At 43.9% G+C, this 19512-nt stretch overlaps 1 protein-coding gene across 1 annotated transcript in view; it reads right to left on the reverse strand.

The window, feature by feature from the left end:
- CPED1 (cadherin like and PC-esterase domain containing 1) overlaps positions 1-14092 on the reverse strand; it is a 225480-nt gene extending 211388 nt beyond the window's left edge. The window contains exons 1-2 of the mRNA XM_045001870.1: positions 13916-14092; positions 13003-13483 (exon numbers count right to left, since the gene is read on the reverse strand). Coding sequence (XP_044857805.1) covers positions 13003-13254 — 252 coding nt within the window. The 5' untranslated portion in view covers positions 13255-13483; positions 13916-14092. The remainder of the gene's footprint in view (positions 1-13002; positions 13484-13915) is intronic.
- Between the last annotated feature and the right edge of the window lie 5420 nt (positions 14093-19512).

Consider the following 19512-nt stretch of genomic DNA (forward strand, 5'->3'; position numbering starts at 1 on the left):
AGTAAGTTTACATTGGAATGCACACAGGAAGTGCTATACAATTGAAGAGTCATCAGTCTTTATTAAGAGGCTATGCTGAAAAAAAGGACAGATTTTTGGTATAAACAAATGTCATTCAAGATGTTTCCAGTTGTTTATAGATCTGGTAAGTCACTCTCACTGCAGTCTCTTCCCCAATCACAGGATGTAGCTTTATGTTACACTTGGCTCAAGTGTAAAATTCTTTGCAGCTGTGAGAAGTATAAACTATTTTAGATCCCTGAATTACTAGTACTCTTCTGTTTTTATTATAGAACACACATCCCTATGAGTGGGATGAGCATAACTGATAACGAGACATGTTGAAATATGTCTATAATACTACGAGAGTCGTCTAGATATATTTAATGAACCTGTAATCCAAGAACATTTTAGATGTTAGAATATTCAGATAACAAATTCAGATCACATGCATAAAGGAACAAGAATACATAGGAAATGATCAGGTCAAAAGAATTATGTTACATAAACTTGTAATAGATCCTCCTCCTGTCCTTGTAGTATTTTTATAACATATTAGTCTAGCAGTGAGACTGGCATGACCTGTGCTACATTGCCTTATAATACCTCTTCCACTCTCTTCTCCTCCTCTCCCCCATTCTGTTTTCTTTTCTTCCATCTTTCCCTCTTGATCTTTTCTCTTCTGTACTTCCTATATAATTACAGTAACTACTAGAAGACATGTCTTCCCCACATTCCCCCTTGTGGCTGCTCTACTCCTTCTGACTCCCCATTGTCTCTTTCTCCACCTCCATCCCCTCCCCCTCCTACGTTTGGTACTTGCTTTGTACACTGGGTCTCTCCCCTACTCCTGCCCAATATGTGGTAACATCAGAGGTAATTAAGCCAGTCATCCCCTACTCCTTCCATTTCATGTACATAATGCAAGGGAGCCACTCCTTGCTCCACTTTGTACAAGGACACAATTTTCCATGCCACTGTAAACCCAACAGGGTGAATTAAGGACAGATAGAGAGAGAGCTTTGGGGCCAGATCCAGAGTCACGCTCAGGATCTGGCACTTAAATTGGAATCACTGTCTTCTCTCGGTTTGTGTTCATTCCTTTCTGATCTAGATTGGTAGCAGTTTTGGGTAAGGATTATGTCTTCCTCTGTCTGGACACCACCACACACACTCCCAGTGCTGAAGAAATAGCATTTATTTAATGCCCTTTTGTGTGCTTTCTGTCAGAGGACATTCTGAACATGTCCCTACCATCAGATTGCTCTCTCTTTCGTAATGGAAGGTAATTCCCCTGCAGCAACACCAGAGGATGCCTTTAGTATTTTGTTTAAAGTAGATTTTAATAGTTTTTCCCACACATCCAAGTACTATTTTAACCTGAAACTCAGGGGTATTCCAGGTATATTGCATGGGATGTACCTCATCCTCACAGCCCACTCCTACCTCCACTAATATGCCAGGCAACCCTACACTTTGGGCAGCCTCTCTTGTCTTCAGGAGCAACCTTGTTCCTTCCATTTCCACACATTCAGAACCTTCTCCTGCTCTCTGTTAAAAAGCTTGTGTCCTTTCCCCAAGTCAGCACCTCCTCCTCCCAGTCAGTGCCCGACTCCACTGTCCCAGGTGCAGATCCTACCCTCTCCTTATCACCCATTTATTCCCCTCACTCCCAGATCTAGCACTAGCCACTGTCCTCCCTCAACCACATCCACAGATGACAGTAGACATGGAGCTCACACTGCATTTCCCTGCTGCGCCCTGCTTTCTCATGCCCCTGCCAACAATTGTTCAGGAGTTCCTTAGAGGAACTTTGAGCCCTTACACTTCAGAAACTCTGCTTAAGGATGACTTTTTAATATGATGGTGATAATATTTAGCTCCTTATATTGCTCTCCTCCAGAGATCTCAAAGAATTTGACAAAGACGACTATATATCATTATCCCCATTTTACAGATTTGAAGATTGCAGCACATTGAGGTGAATGACTTGCCCCAGGTCATCCATCAGCTTAGTGGTAGAGATAGGAACAAAACTCAGGTTTTCAGAATCTAGCATCCTATCCACTTGACCAAGATGTTTTGGGGTAACCTATTATTAAATCATTGTCGTCCTCTGTAGGGGAAGGTGGTCATATAGAAGTCTGAACCACTCTAGATACTAAACCAGAAAGCCAACTATTATTAGCTGTGTAGTTTTGAGAACTGTTTTCTCTTTTAATGTTATTTATGCTGTTTAATTTAAGTCCTACTGACCAACATTAGTGAGCATAGAGCTGTTACTTTCTATCTGCTACACCAATGGTAAAGCTTCCGTATTTTATCCCCTGTGTTGGATGAGTGTTATGTTGGGTGATGCCACCTCATGTTAGATACCTGCAGAGGTCTGTGGATGTGGTTGAGGGAGAACAGTGGCTAGTGCTAGATCTGAGAATGAGTATTCTTGCCAGCAAGTTAAAAAAAAGTATGGATTGGATGAATGTACTATAAGATGGATAGAAAGCTGGCTAGATTGTCGGGCTCAACGGGTAGTGATCAACGGCTCAATGTCTAGTTGGCAGCCAGTATCAAGTAGAGTGCCCCAGGGGTCGGTCCTGGGGCCGGTTTTGTTCTATATCTTAATCAATGATCTGGATGATGGGATTAATTGCACCCTCAGCAAGTTCGCAGATGACACTAAGCTGTGGGGAGAGGTAGATAGGCTGGAGGGTAGGGATAGGGTCCAGAGTGACCTAGACAAATTGGAGGATTGGGCCAAAAGACATCTGATGAGGTTCAACAAGGACAAGTGCAGAGTCCTGCACTTAGGAAGGAAGAATCCCATGCACTGCTACAGGCTGCTAACTGGCTAAGCAGCAGTTCTGCAGAATAGGACCTGGGGATTACAGTGGACGAGAAGCTGGATATGAGTCAACAGTGTGCCCTTGTTGCCAAGAAGGCCAACAGCATATTAGTCTGTATTAGTACGAGCATTGCCAGCAGATTGAGGGAAGTGATTATTCCCCTCTATTTGGCACTGGTGAGGCCACACCCGGAATACTGCATCGCGTTTTGGTCACCCCACTACAGAAGGGATGTGGACAAATTGGGGAGAGTCCAGCAGAGGGCAACAAAAATGAACAAACCCTGCTCAGTCAGAATGGAGCAGAGGACTAGAATCTGTGTAGCACCATTCCCTGCTCAGAGCTCTGTTTGAAAATCCCACTGTAGGATTATGCTTCTGCAGAGTCCGCTCTATGTCTGCTATGAAACAGATACATGGGAAGTCTGCCACATGGCTCCCAAAGGAGCAATGCTTCCAGGGCAGAGGGCCCCAGTGTGGTAGACACAGACAGGCTATCTTCTGCCTCTATAGATCTAGGAGTTCCTTTCCGGTGAATTCCCTGGTCCTCGGGCTTGGAGACGTCAGCCCATGCCAACTCTGATGCCATCCTAAACCTTCCTTATGATGATATGCTCCCATCGGAAGGGGCAAGCTGGCTCCTGGTATTGCCAAACTTCTCCTCCCTCCATCTTGGACTTCAGCTGTAATGCACATGGAATCTTTCCTAGGCTATGGATTAGCAAGGAACTAACCTTACAAATATGCAAATACACCAATTAAACACAATGCAGTCAGAGAGAGAGAGAGAAGAAAGACCGCACTTACAACAGAGCAATGAGGCAGGCTTCAGTTCTTAGGCAACTGTTTTTTTAAAATGCTGTAACTGGAAGATGGCCAGACACTGTTCCTATTGCTCATTAGGGACACTGATACTCATCAAAAAAACAGTTCAAACAACGACCATTACATTAAAAAGCACTTCTGGGGAAAACATCCAGCACTGCCTTCCCAAAGTACCTAGACAGAAACCTTCCATACTCATTGCTGCCTCTGGAAACCAGTGATCCAAAGGGTTCTGATATAGATCTTCCACACAAACCGAATCTACCACCACAGACATGTCCAGTTGCCTTGGAGATCTTTTTCAGGCTACACACATCAGAGAAACTTTCAATCTGTCTGGCAATTGGTCCTGCTTTGAGCAGGGGCTTGGACTAGATGACCTCCTGAGGTCCCTTCCAACCCTGATATTCTAAAAAAATAAGTCCTTCAGGTTGTTGGTCACTAACATTTCCCAGCACACATGTACAGCCAAAACTGAAGCAACAAGAACCAAGTGAATCTAGCTAGTGATGCACTCTGAAGTGCAGCCCTCTTCAACTCCTGTTGTTTAAGTATTAAATAAATGGCATTTCTATCAACTGACTCTTACAAAAATTCAATCTAGGATGATGGGATCTGTGGGCAGGGCCGGTGTAAGGATGTTTCGTGCCCTAGGCGAAACTACCACCTTGCACCCTCCCCCCTCTCCGAGCCCTGCGGCAGCTCCCAACCCCCCCTTCCCACTGCCCTGAGGAGCCCCCCCCCTCCCCCCGCAGCAGCTCCCCACCTCGGCCGGGGAGCTGTGCGGCAGCTCCCCACCCCAGTTCACCTCTGCTCCGCCCCCTCCCCGAGCCCTGCGGCAGCTCCCCCCCACCCTGAGGCACCCTCCCCGTGGCAGCTCCCTCCCCCCGCCCAGGGAGCCATGAGGCAGCTCCCCACCCCAGCTCACCTCTGCTCCGCCTCCTCCCCGAGCACGCAGTCGCTGCTCCACTTCTCCCGCCTCCCAGGCTTGCGGCGCCAAACAGCTGATTGGCGCTGCAAGCCTGGGAGGGAGAGAAGCACAGCGGGGCGGTGTGCTCAGGGGAGGAGGCAGAGCAGAGGTGAGCTGGGGCGGGGAGTGGTTTCCCTGCCTGCCGCCCCCCACCCTTACTTGCTGCAGGCAGCCCTCCCCACGCCCCCCTGCCCCAGTTCCCTCCGCCTAAATGCCAACGGCCAAAGATCCAGCCGCCGTGGTCACCGCCAAAGAAAATGCCGCCCCCCAAATGCCAGTGCCCTAGGCGACCACCTAGGTCGCCTAATAGGTTACACTGGCCCTGTCTGTGGGAGTCAGATTTTGGGGCTTCTGAACGTAGCAGCATGACCTGACGTTTAAGCTGATGCTATTAAATAAGAGAAAGTTCACGTTATTTCCCACCCTTTTTTCAAGACCCATGTGCAGTGCTCCCAAATTTATTCCCTCACCCCTGTATTTTCAGAGCACTCTGCATTCCTATACACATGTACAATTTCCTCTCTGTTTTCTTACCAAGTGAGGGTGGGTTTTTTAAAAAAAAAAACCAACTATACTTTAGTTGCATTGTATTAAAAACAAATTAGCGAAATTAAATAATGTTTCCCTTATGCAGCAAGTGATCCCATATTTGTTTCCACTACTCTATATAAATACATTACGTCACTATCCATGTTGATCTAGTTACCAGTAGAGTCTGTCAGAATTTCCAAGATTATAGCAACAACGTTCATATTTCTAGAATTAGAGTTTGCCAGTTTTGCTTTTACAAACCCTTTTTCTCAGCCATAAAAATTCATTCTGGGCTGAGACTTGGCATTAAAGGTGCAGAATTCAACTGATTAAAATAATCTGTTCAAATACTATATAATTTTACTGCTTTGACTCTTTTTGGTACTCCGATAGCTTGACTGTGTGGTGGGGATTAGTCCAGAAGGTAAATTAACTGCCTTTGGAATATTTAAAAAGTTTCTGTTTTAAAGCTAGTTTAATAGAGGTTTTTCTTCCCAAATTAGAAATTTCAGGTTCTTTGTTAGCAACTGGATTTACTACACATGCAGGGCACCCATGTATAAGGAACTAATGAACAGCATCTCTGGCCCCAGTTCTACAAAGAGAACAACATGGATGGCATAGACTCATTGAAATTAATGAGGCTCTGCATGGGATCATAGGTCTGCCCATGTGATTTAGGATGGGGTTGAATTCAGCTTTGACACAGTGTACTTGGTGTTACAGCCTTACAAAGCCATTACATTCTTCTGAGTCACTGACACCTAGTTTGGCTTTGATACGCAGTTTTAGATGATCTGCAAAGTGAGCTCTAAAGAAACCATGATGGACTATCAAGTAAATAAAATGCATGTAAAAAGAAGAGTTTGTAATTATGTTTTAAATGTACATAATGGACTGTGGGGGTGGGGGTGGAAATGAAGAAAATATTATGTCCTATTCAGTCAACTCTCAAAAATTTATGCTTGATTAAAAACCAAAATAAAATGTATGTTGCTTAGGGTTTTAATGAACTACAAAAACAACTAAGTTCACATAATACTATAGCTTTAAATGATGTAAATATTTTCTATCATAAAATGAGCATCTACTTTATATGTATTACAGAATGGCTGGGGAAATTGTCTGCCTAGGAGAAAATCCTTGGTCATTTTTTCCTTTAAATTGGTTTGGCTTTTTTTTAAGTTATGCTACTGTAAAAATACACTAGGTTGTTTCTTTAGCTTACATAACCCTAAAGCTGTTGCAGTTTAAAACATGAAATCTGGTCAGCAATTAGCTCAGACACTATATAAATACTGTTGTTGTCTTGGCCTAAAAGAAATTAGCTGAGATATTTAAAGTTGAAAGGGGAAATCAGTTCGTTGGAGGTTTTACCCCACAATGTAAATTACAGGGAGCCTCAGGATTGCTCTTTCTGGCATCCAGCTGCTCGCAACCTCCAGGGACTGTTCCAGCAATTGGGAATAGTTTGAGCACAGTAGCATTCTGGCCACATTCCCTTTTGCCTGACATGCTGCCTGCGTTGGATACTGCAAAGAGGTGGCATAGATCCTCTGTGCCAGCTGTATGTCACCCAGTTAAATAGGCTTTATGGGCCCTTTACACACCGGAAACTGCTCAAAAGAAACATACCATGAAAGAGAATCAAGCCCTATGTGAACAATGACAGTATTTTCAATGACACAGACAGGCCATCAGAGAATTGACTAAACTCCATTGCTTTCATTTAGAAGAGAACCAGCAGTGTAAGTGTGGATCCAACTAGATTTTTAGACAGCACCTAGTATAACAGCGTTCTGGTCCATGCCTGGGGATCCTAAGCACTACCGCAATACAAATAATAATTAATAAGTAACAGAAAACTTTGAATTAGTTTCTAACGCCCCAAATGCTCAGCCTACAGGATGGTGAAAGTCTTCCTTAATTCCGATGGAGTCTTCTACACATTTTGTTGACTTGCCCCATAGTGCACACAAATACTAAGGTGCTCTTGTTACTGTTTTATTTTACTTTCAAGTTCAAACACTTCCTGCATTGTTATGGAGAAGTTAATTTCCTGTTTCACTTTCTGGAAGGTATTTAAAATGTTTTGGCTTACATGCTATGAGACTTCCCACTCAGGAAGAAGTGGGTTTTGGATCAAAATGGTTGGAATGTCATTCTGCTTCCCATTGTTTGCTGAATAAATATAGAACAGGCAAGTAAATTATGGGGATTTACTTTGATAGTTGGTTTCTGATGATATCATAAGCCACAAAGGTGAAGCTTGAGTTGCTGGCACAGTCGATCATCAAGATGGAAGCATAGTGCTCTCATTCAAAATTCCCTTGCTTCACGATTGTATACAGATCATGGAACCAAATTCCAGTGCTATACCCCAGACAGACTACAGGCCATTCCTACTTGGCTTATTCACAAGATTTGTTCCATGGATTTTAATAGAACTACTCACATGAGTGAAGTGAACAAGATCAGACCTGCATTCTCCCTCCCTGTCCAGCTTCTGTCGTCCCCCCTCCCACAGCTTCTCTTCTGTGACAAACCCAGTGAAACTGAGGAGAGATCAAAAAACTTTGTCTCCACTCTTCCCTGACTGCCTGCCACCACAGCATCTCTGCCTCCTACACTCTGTGTAAAAATAACTTTGCTTTACTGCCCCAGGATTTTTGTATTCTACATTGCAGGAAGAGGTTTTGCTGCTCTACTAGGGTGAATTGGTTTCATCCTCTACCTCATGGCTATTAATTTAATTGGCTAAATCACATCACTGGCAGTGGCCCTGTGGTTAACCCTGAATTCCATGCTGGATAAATTCCACTCTCCCACATTGTTTTCTACTATTTTGGTGCAAAGAAAACCCTCTCTGTCTAATTATGTTATAGTAAAACTCTGAACATAGTCTTAAGGAAAAAAATCAGCATAGGACAAAATTCACCCCACAAAAGGTCCTATTTGCCATCTGAATTCCACTTAATCCCTTGATACTGAGTTGAAGTGAAATATAGGATCTTGTGCAGGCCTTCTGTACTAAGGTCAGTTTCACCTCAAAAAGAACAGGAGTACTTGTAGTTTTACTTTATTTCCCCATTCTTATTCTCCTCCCCCAGTTCCTTACATCTCCTTGTCAATGCTGGAAATGGGCCATTTTCATTACCACTACAAACAGTTCTTTTTCTCTCCTGCTGATAATAGCTCACCTTAACTGATCACTCTCCTTATAGTGTGTATGGTAACACCCATTGTTTCATGTTCTCTGTGTGTATATATATATATATATATATCTTCCTACTGTATTTTCCACTGCATGCATCTGATAAAGTGGGCCGTAGCCCACAAAAGCTTATGCTCAAATAAATTTGTTAGTCTCTAAGGTGCCACAAGTACTCCTGTTCTTTTTGCAGATACGGACTAACAGAGCTGCTACTCTGAAAAGTTTCACGTCAGTCTCTTGACACCTAATCCCGTTTACTTATATGAACACTGCACAACTATTTTCATTCACACTGTGCTGTACATTTACTTCTCACGAGAGGTGTGCACAGAACTGGGAGCCAGGAACTTCAGAGTTCTAATTCCAGCACTAATACTGCCTCCCACTCTAGCCTTCATTACTTCACCTGTAAAAGAGGGTTATTACATGAGTAGTAGGATGGTCCAGTGGTTAGGACACTAGCTGGGGATTTGGAAGATCTGGGCTCAATTCCCTGCTCTGCTACAGACTTCTTAGGTGACACTAGGAAAGTTACTTTTTCTGCACCTCAGTTCCCTATCTCACAGAGGTCTTGTGAGGATAAAGTCACTTAACATTGTGAAGTGATCAGATACTATAATAATGCAGGGCATATATGTACCTTACATAGACATACAGTTCTTCAGAAGCATGTTATAAGGTGGAATTAAATAACTAACTAGGTATTCCAAAATAGTAGCCTAAAGTTAGGAGTTATTGGGTGCTCAACAATTCTGAAAATCAGGCAGTTGCCTAAATATGGTCTTAAGAACCTAATTTTAGGCACCTATTTTTGAACATATTGGTCTTTGTGTTCTATTTGGTTTTGAAAATGAAAAACACTACAGCAAACTGCTAAGTATGATTGGACGAGAAACTCGGAAATAAGTCCCTAAAATAAGTCTCCTAAATCTATAGGTAAGCACATAAATATGTGCATGATATCTCTGGGTGCTCATCACCTTCGAAAACCTGGCTACAGATCATAATGCCCGAATAAATTTGTTAGTCTCTAAGGTGCCACTAGGACTCCTCGTTTTTGCTGATACAGAATAACATGGCTACCCCTCTGAAACAGATCATAGTGCCTAATTTTAGGCATCAAAGATTTGCCCACTGTGCCTGTGAAAATGGGTCTCCGGCAGTGTTTCCCAAACTTGGGATGCCGCTTGTGTAGGGAAAGCCCCTGTGTTTACCTGCCGCATCCACAGGTCCGGCCGATCAAGGCTCCCACTGGCCGCGTTTCACTGCTCCAGGCCAATGGGGGCTGCAGGAAGCGGCGCAGGCCGAGGGATATATTGGCTGCCGCTTCCCGCAGCTCCCATTGGCCTGGAGCAGCGAACCGCGGCCAGTAGAAGCCACGATAGGCTGAACCTGCGGACGAGGCAGGTAAACAAACCGGCCCAGCCTGCCAGGGGCTTTCCCTACACTAGCGGCGTCCCAAGTTTGGGAAACACTGGTCTATAGGATCAGCCTTTGAGATCTGGCAAGCTTTTCAGATTGTTACCCAAATCTATGTTTTGGCAATTTAAAAAAAATTGTTTGCATTATGTACCTGAAAGGCAGTAGTGACTCCAAATCAGTGAATATTGCATGGGCTTAAAGACATATTTACATACTAAATGGACACATCAACTTTCTAGCATCATATTGATCCACATTTTTGGAAGCAACAGCTTTAAACAATGAGATTCCAGTCTCTGAGATGTAAGTAGCAAAATTGCACATCTCCAGGACTCTGCCAGTGCCCTTCCTTGGTTGGTTCATAAAAGATGCCAGGTTTCATCTTAAAGCCATTTGTGCTATCCGTACCCAAAAATCAAGGTAACATTTCATTGCATGTGTAGTAACCAAGTGGAATTGTTGCCACTGCTGTTTTATAACACTTGGGGAGGGGAGTCCTCTGCTGCAATAAGAAGCCAATGCCCAACCTCCCACTCCCAGGGTCGACACGACGCTGTTTTTCCGGCTGAAGAAAAGTATGACCCAATACCTACACTACCCTGAAACCAGCCAGAGGAGATTCTACAGCACAACACAAGATGCTTCCTCATCCCAGATGCATCAGAATCATCTGCTGTTATTTAAAGGACAACATCGCAGGCATGGTTTTTATTTTCTCTCAGTTTTATGCATGATATTCACGACGGGTCCTGCTTGCAATATTTGCTGAAAATTGCCATTTTAGTGAACATAAGATTCTTGTCAGTAAGCTCATTTTCTAGAATATTCACAGTAAGTGCACACAACTGAAGTCAATTAATTAATGTGATTGAGCATGTGGAAAATATTTTGCAGTATTTGCCCAGCTTTATTCATGAATATGCAAAAAAATAGGGAGGATTTAACAGAAACTGTTTTGCAACCTTAACTACCATGGGTGCACGTACTATTGTATAATAAACCAGTGTAACATTTCAAGCATAACAAATTTGTACTGGGTACCTCCAGGTACTTATCATAATAAACCAATGTAAAAGTTCATCCCTCACAATTTGTTCTAGGCTAAAAATGTGTGCACAGTTTGTGAGCACACCACAGCAGCACAATGGCAGATTTTTTGGGGAAGGCTGATTTCATTGTTCCTAGTCTCTGAGATTAGTCGTGCAATCTAAAGATGTTCTGTAGAGGACTGAGAACATCCACCACACATGCAAGACATTTTGTTCCATAAGGATCATGAGGGAACTTCTTAGACATGTAGCCAACAAGCTGTGGGTGTTCTTCTGAATAATAAGGAGAATGTATGTTAAAACAGCACATGCTTGAAAAACATTTTTATGAGAGTTAAAAGATGCATTAAAATAAATAAGATAGGTTCAGTATGTGCATGCAGTATTCACATCTATGGATATGAGAAGATAATAAATGCAGCATATTGTAATAGCATAAACTTCTCACTCAACCCAAACAGCCCAAGCACAGAAGCCGTTGCTAAGTCTGCATGTTTGTTAAATCTAAACAGGAAAGGAAATATCAATCAAACATGTTAACCAAGCTTCACAGTTGCTCTGCCAGCGCTTACAAACAGTAAGCTGTTTAGTATAAAATGCTCATCAGTGTTTATAGACACAGTGATAAAAAGAGAATGGATACATAATCATGAAAAGTCACAAAATAGAAGATGATGCAACTACATTGCAAAATATACTAATTCCGTTTGTAAGTTTAATTGTATTTGTTACATAGTTGCAGAAAACCTAGGGAGAGTAGTTAAAATTCAACTAAAATATAAAATTATGGCAGTTAAATTCTGGACTAGATTTCTGGAAGCCATGAGAAAAATCTGAATTCACAATTGAAAAATAAATCTGAAAATTCTTCCACACATGTGGGTTAAAGGTTCAAACAAGCTATTGGGCCATATCTGTTTTTAATTGTCACAACAGATGTCATAAAGTCAATTCTTTGACCTTTCAGAGTGAAGTATAACAAAGCAAACCAGTGAAAGATCTTCTAAATAATATATTTTATTTTTAAAGATCTGAGCTAAACTGCTTTATGCAGATGCTGCCCAACAGATACATCCTAGAATAATATTTACAGTCATTAATAGTTTCTATTTATACTCTGAGTGCTGCCATAATGGTAATTTGACAACAAAATCCATCCTGAACTATTACCAACACCCTCCAGGATTCAACAAAACCTGATACAATTGTGCTAGTGCTAATCACAGATTTCAAAATAAATACAACTAGCGTAGCCTGGATCACTTGACAAGCCATATTTAATAACGATCAACAAAAAAAGTAACAGGGTCTGCATTTGTCTAATGTTTTAATATGTAATATTTAATATTTCAGCCACCCTATACAAAATAAACATGTGATCAGGTAACATAAGGACAAAGAGAAATTTGCTGTTCAGAAGACTGCTGAGTAAATAATGTCCATGTGATTTGAAAAAAAGTTTTAGAAATGCAGTTTATTTTAGCTTTTCAGTGGAATCCCAGGGAAGTTAAAAAAGCACCAGCAGATAACGTCAAAACAATACAGCCATATTCTCAGTGCTAATAAATGTCTGAGTGAAGGAGTCTATGCTAATTAACAACCTCAGTCATTTTTATGAAGTCCCACTGGCATTTGATTGATGTGTCTGTACTGTAAAGTTCCTGACCCCATTTCTAAAGACTAAACAAAATATGTGCTGCACAGCAAGTAGAAGACGACTAAAGTTGCCATGGAGTCAAAAAATAATGCAATGCTTTAACCAAAACATTAGGGATTCATTTGACAATAAAAGTTTGCTGAGGAACTAGTTAATGGGCTGTGTTTACAAGGATTTCATTGTCACTAGGTCACTCACATGCTTATTTGTACACACTTCAAACTCAATGTTAATTTTAGCTGGACATAAATGGTCTTGCTGGACTCATCCCAGGCCATTATTGCAGCTAGGGTTGCTAACTCTGACTGAATCTATTCCAGGAGATTTCCCCCCCCCCCAACATGACAATGTCATTTTCTAAAAATATCCTATTAAAACCTCCCGGATTGCTTTCAATAGTCACCAGGAGCTTGATGCCAATTTGGGGAGATTCCAGGCCAATCCTGGAGGGTTGGCAACCCTAATTGCAGCATACTCATTGGGTTGACTTACCTTATTCACTGTTTGTGAATTACTAGAAGGGAGGAAGCAATGAGTGTTCCTTGAAGAGACCTCTTTGTATCTCTCTTGCTGTGTCTCAGCTAGTTTGTTTGGTGAACTCCCATTATCAACTGCCATAAAGAATCTTTTGGTCCGTATAGGTGGCAGAATCTGGTAGAAAAGATAGACACCCACCACCAGCACCAGAAGGAAGGGCCGAGGGCGACAGAGCCTGCGGCAAGAGGGAATCTGCCCACAAACCATGACCACTTCGCCTTTCTCACTTTGCCCTTTTCCACATCACAGGAACATTCGCAGCAGCTACTTTCCATCGGCACAAAAAAGACAAAGGAGCGTTTTTCCACAACTAATTCAAGTTCTTCCCATTCCTGCTGCTGAACTCCCCCATGGTACTGAACAAGAAGTCATAGGTCCGAAAGGCAGAGAGCACTCCAAAGAGTTCTTCATAAAGGTTACAGGAATAGAATCCAACCTGTGCAAAACACAGACAAACGAATAGCAATCATCATCACACTACGGAGCCTGCCTTAGCCTTTCGCCAATGCATAGTTTGCAGAACAGACCTACACGCAATCAGCTGAGGAGCAGAAATCTTTACTCCAGTTCTGCAGAATAAACTACAGGCACACAATAGCATCCAAGGAAGCAATAAGTAAAACTTAGCATATGCCTTGCATGGCTGAAGACTGTCCAGGCTTTGCCAGCAATCATATGATTTTTTTCCCTATTATATTTTCAATCCCCACTTTGTTTTTACTGTTTCCTTCATTCCAGTCCTTTTTAAATTGCCCTTTTCCTGTCAGCACCGCTCTCAGTGAGCATTTTTCTGGCATCTGCCAGACTATGAAGACTTTCCTTTGGGTTTGTTTTGTTCCGATTCGAGTTCAAAGTTACGTTTACTTACTCAGTACTTATCCTGACAGAAGTTTTCCATTCTCCCCGAATGGGCTGCTGATTAAAACCATTTGGAACAACTCAGCCTTATGACTCCAGCTCATCTCACATAGACAGACAGACATACACACAGTCCTGCATCCACCATCTGAACTCAATTGGGCCACAGACATCATATAAAGAAAGGCTGGACTGCACAGGGGGTGGGGCTAACTTCACTCAGCTCTGAAGAGGCACAGATTGGGAACTGGAGAAACAATGTTAGAACTGAATCAGAAACAAGAAGTGTCCTTGCTCATATAAAATGTGTATTTTCAAATTACAGTCACACAACAGTTATTTAAAAATCTTCTGTGACTGTAACAACTCAGATTGAAAAGAACCTTGCAGGTAGTGGAGAATCTGACCATCACGTGCAGCATTTAAATCCAATTTTACAAACCTATTGTTAACATTTCCAGAAGCCAGACTTACTTATGTCTATCACTTCCAGCACTGCCATGGCAATACGTGGGGAACCTCAGTGGTGTACAGTGTATTTAATATCACTGCATGAAAATCTCCCCTGTTTAATAGAAAAGACGGAAAGAAGGGAAGACAGCCAGAAAGACTCCAAGTAAAGCATTCAGTATTTCAACTACAGAAGTGCCTGGTTACTACTTCCCCCTGCTGACACAAGACAAGGGCTGAACAGACTCAAGCAGTTTAGGGGCTCAGCATTATCATCGCAAACCTAAGCTGCTTATATGATAACGTTCCTTTTGCTAAAAATATTTGTATCTATATCCCATGCACTTTGTTCTGTATTCTTAACTGTATATGAAAAAAAAAGAAACAAGGACATTCCCAGGACCCAAACTCTCTCAGATACAGAACAGCAATACCACCTTTCTAGTATCGATTAGCACTTTGTGCAGCTGTGGGAAGTGATGTTTCTACTTGTGTCTGAAGTAGTTGTGTTTATTTGGATTTGGAGTCTATTTTTTCTAATGCCAGAGATAAAGCAATCACTTTGCATATTAAAAAATGCCATATAAGCACATTTAAAAACTGTCGTGTCTGGTTTATTTCTTAGTCACAGCAATTCCTGTAACATTTACTGCGTGGTGTGTTGACTCTGTGAATTTTTAGTCTCATTTCTGGCATTATAATCATACAGATTGTCTTAAATTGATTCCCAGGTTACTGGGAACAAGAAAAGGATTCTAAAGGATATTCACACTCTCCACTGGAGAACATTTTCCCTCCATACAAAGAACACCCTTCTGTTCCCCAGGGAAACGTTCCTAATGCCAGTTCCAGTACATTGCTGCAGTATATCACTACAGCCTCAGATCCTCAGCCACGCCTCCAGATGCCTTATGCCGCTCCAGCAAAACAGTTGGAAAGCCAGTGAATCAGTCTAGCTGGGGATTGTCCTTGCATGGGAGAAACCCTGAGTGCCCTAAACTTGGCCCCAGGATCTCAAAGTTCTTCTGTGCCGTCCTCCTCCAGCTGCACTCAGCTCATGGTAGATGCAGACTAAGAACCCGGGTGATTGTCTTCTTGCAGCATTTCCAGAAAAGACTGCAAGACCACTAGATTTCACAGTAGTTATAAGACCCCCAGCAGCAGGAACAAAATGCCACCCTTCATGCACTGTTCATTTTTCTCTCCCATCCCTGTGCCTTTTTTCCATGTTGTCCCTATATACAGAATCCTGGTTAGCAATATTGCCAACCCTAAAAGTTCAACAATCATGAATCAGGCCCTAGAAATCGTAAGATTTTTTAATCTCATTTTTTGGTCTGTCTTTTGATTTTTTGAACTCCCCCTACCCATCCCGAACATGTGTGAGGTAGTTATAGTGTTGCCAGCTCTCCCAAATGTATGGAGTAAGGTGATTTCGGCCCCTGCGGAAGGTTCTCTCATGGGAGGACCTATCCGTGATCAAATGACAATGATCTGTATAAAATGCGGGGGCAGAGCTTTCAGCTTCACCCCAAAGTCCAAAATTCTAATGAATTAATTCTGTCATCCCCGCTCCCCAAACCCCATAGCTGCCTGACCCTGACCCAGCAATTATGCACTCTCCCCACCCCCACATCATTTCTGCCCTCCCCATCTCTCTCTCCCCCAGCCCATTAATTAAATATCCACCCCTCCCAGCAACCCCTGACCCCTCAGTTCACCTCTGCTCCTCCAGGTGTTCTTCAGTCCTCTCTTCCAGGCTTGGTAGGGGGGCAACTGCACGGCTTGCTCACTCCCTCTCCCCTTTCCCGGGTCTGGTGTTGCAATGATGGGGACAGGGAAGAGCAGAGAACAGATTGGACCCCTCCACTTCCTGGATTCTGCTGTGGAGCAGTTCTCTGCTCATCTACTTTGTCCAGCTGCAGCAAGGAGTGGGCTAGCATCTCCAGTATTTCTCTATTTTTTTGTAGTTTCCTTCCCAGAGAAGAGCTTGAGTACCGGCCTCTTGTGCTGCTCAGGGCAATCTCAACCAGCAGCAGAATGAAACGAACACGATTCTTGTTATTTTTACAGCTGCCCACAGGATTCCAATTCCACACCATAGGCCTGGTTCTCATCTTGTTTATTTCTTTGATTTTTTACACTTCAGATATTACACTGACACAAATATAAATTAGGGGTAATTCCACTGGAGTCATACATGGGAGTATACATAACAGGGGTAAGTACGATCAGAATCATGCCTCAGGAGTCCAAAAATCGGAAGATTAATTTTATTATATATATGTGTGAAGGAGTGTACTGCCTGTCCCACCCCCTTAAGTGGCAGACTGGGTTGTAATCAAGGAATCCCTGCCCCACTCTAGGGCTGGGCTGTATAAACAGAAAGAAGACACTAGCTGAGCAAGAGAGAAGGGAGTAGAAGCCATGCAGTTGTTTCCTCTCAGGCTAGTCTCCGGCAACCTAACTAAAGACTTTGTGAACTTTAAGTCTGGGAGCTGAACCAGAGTCCTGAGGTGAGGTCCTTATGAACAACATATTATAGTTGCTTCTGTCCTGAAACCCTATTAAAGGGGAATGTGCTGTTTGTTAGTGTGTGTTGGCTTCTTCTTGTCCTGGGCTGTTAAAGTGAACCTATTGCTAGTCCAATGAGGGGAAATTGGACTAGCGCCACTGCAAGCCCACTGCTTTACAATATAGTATATAAATAAAATCAGAGGACAAATCAGATCAGAAATTAGAAGACATTATTTATATGTACACTCGCACATATGTAATGTCATCCAGTTTCCAAACTCTTAGCAAGAAGCTAACCCCTTACCCCTAACATTTTGATGTTGAAAATTTGGTCAACTGTAGATAGAAGCTGGAGCTGCTTGTTCCACTTAGTATGGGCAGTTCCCTCCTGCTTCAGCTCCTATTGCACCTGCTTGGTGCTCTCTGGGTTGGCTCCCTCTCCTTCTCTCCCCCGAGCCCCTTTCACCTGGGATTTCCTGCTGTTTGCTCCCCCCAGCAGCAGTCTATTTTCCTCCTCTGCACTGAGTGGACAGCTCAGATTTCCTGGGCCTAGGGGCCTTTGCAGCCAAAATCTGCCAGCAGTGGCCTCTGGTGGCCCCAGCAGGAATTCCACCCACATCTAGCTCAGCCTGAAATCAGAGGCCAAGAGTAACTGATAACAATTAAGGAGAGGATAATGGAAGCCAGGGAGACCATGTGGAACTTTAACTTCTTCATCAACCTATTGAGGTTTCAAAGGTCTATAATAGATCTGAGCCAATCCTTAGCCTTTGGGATTAGGAAATACCAGGAATAGAACTGCCTGCCCCTGAACTCCAGAGGGACCGTCTCTACTGTTCCAAGTTGTAGAAGCGTTTGCACCTCCTGCATGAGAAGTTGCCCATGAGAAGGGTCCCTGAAGATGGATGGGGAAGGAGGGTGGGAAGGCAGGAGTGAACAGAATTGGAGAAAATATCCCAATTCTACCATGCTCAAGACCCATTGGTCTGAGGCAATTTGTGCCCAGGCATGGTAGAAATGGAATAGATGATTCACAAAGGGAGAGGAAGGATCTGGGATTTGGACTGGTGCATTGCCCCCAGGCGCACCCTCAAAAGTTTGGCTTGGAGCTGAGGGCTGCTTTGCTGAACCATGGCCCTGGTTAGAGGAGGACTGAGAGGGTCTCTGTGTATTACTCCTGCCCCGCTTCCTACTATAGACTTGTGTAGGGGGAGCAGGGTAGAAGCGAGGGGTAGGCTGCAGCTTAAAATGTTTTCCTCTGTGGGGCTGGTGTATGAAGCCCCAGGAACTTCAGTGGTGCCCGTGAGCCTTTAAGACTGTGGAGCTTAGAGTCTGTCTGCGCCAAGAAAAGTCCTGAGTCACTGAAAGACAAGTCTTGAATTTTCTGCTGGACTTCATGCAGGAGCCCCAACACCTGAAGCAATGGGCTCTTTCTTGTAGCCATGGCTGTTGACACAGTTCAGATTGCCGAGTCCTCTGAATCTAGGAAGTCCTGTAAGGAGATCCTCACGACCACCTTGTCTTCCTCGAGAACAGCAGCAAACTCCAAGCAAGAGTCCACCTTCCTACCAAAGAGATCCAGCTTCTTCACCTCCTTAGACTTAGGAATAGGTCCTGGTTGTCCTTGCCTTCCCTTTTCATTGGAAGCCACCACCACCAAAGTGCCCAGCTGAGGATGAGAGAACAGGTACTCCTACCCTTTTGGAGGCACAAAATACTTCCTCTCCACCCCTTTGGCTGTGGGGGAGAGGGGAGGCGGGCGTTTGCCACAATGTTTTAGTAGTGTTCTGGATGGTCTTAATGAGGGGCAAAGCCACCCTCGATGGATCTTCAGGCACCAGAATGTCGACCATCGGGTTGATCTACCCCAACACCTCCTCTGCCTGCATGCCCAAATTCTGAGCCTCCCTTCTGAGTAACTCCTGGTGGGCTCTGTTCTCCATGACTGGCAGTGTGGTGGATGTGCCCGCCACTGCCTCATCAAGGAAGGATGAGGAGGATGTCTGTGGAGATCCCCCTGTGCCAACACATCTTGCATGGTGTCTGGACCAGTACTGGCTTCTGGGCCCGTGCTGGTCTCAGTGCCGGGTCTCACTGTGGTCTCAGTGCTGGCCTTTGTGCCCATCTCGTAGCCTCGCAGAGGTTCCCGAGCTACAGATGATGATGATGGGGGGGGTCTCCAATACCACCAACAATGATCTGGACTTCGGCTCTTGGGCTTGGTGGTGGGTCCCCAGGGTCCAGAAGGGCCATTGAGCTGGCGCCTGCCACTGCAGTGGCCACAGCATCATAGGTAATGGCTGCCCTTCCTCTTGTCTGGAGTGGTGTCGAGAACGGTGCCAGCTTTGCCTAGAGGCGTACGAGACTGCTTCCGAGTCCAACAAGGACTCAAACCTTGGCAACACAGAGTGAGACAGTGCCGGGGAGTGGTGCTGAGGTGAGGGTGAGCGGTGCCACATCATCATTGGTTTGCTCTTAGAAGGCACGGTGCCGGTGCCCGTGCGGGGAACTGCGCTGTCATCACTCTACGGTGTCCCTGGCCGCCTCAAAGGTGTCCGGCATGGAGGGAAGGTCTAAGTCCTCCTAGAACCAGACTCAATGGACCTCCCTGTGAGGCTGGAGTCGATGGTGCCGGCTCAG

Source organism: Mauremys mutica, chromosome 1, assembly GCF_020497125.1.
Source record: "Mauremys mutica isolate MM-2020 ecotype Southern chromosome 1, ASM2049712v1, whole genome shotgun sequence".
Lineage (NCBI taxonomy): Eukaryota > Metazoa > Chordata > Testudines > Geoemydidae > Mauremys > Mauremys mutica.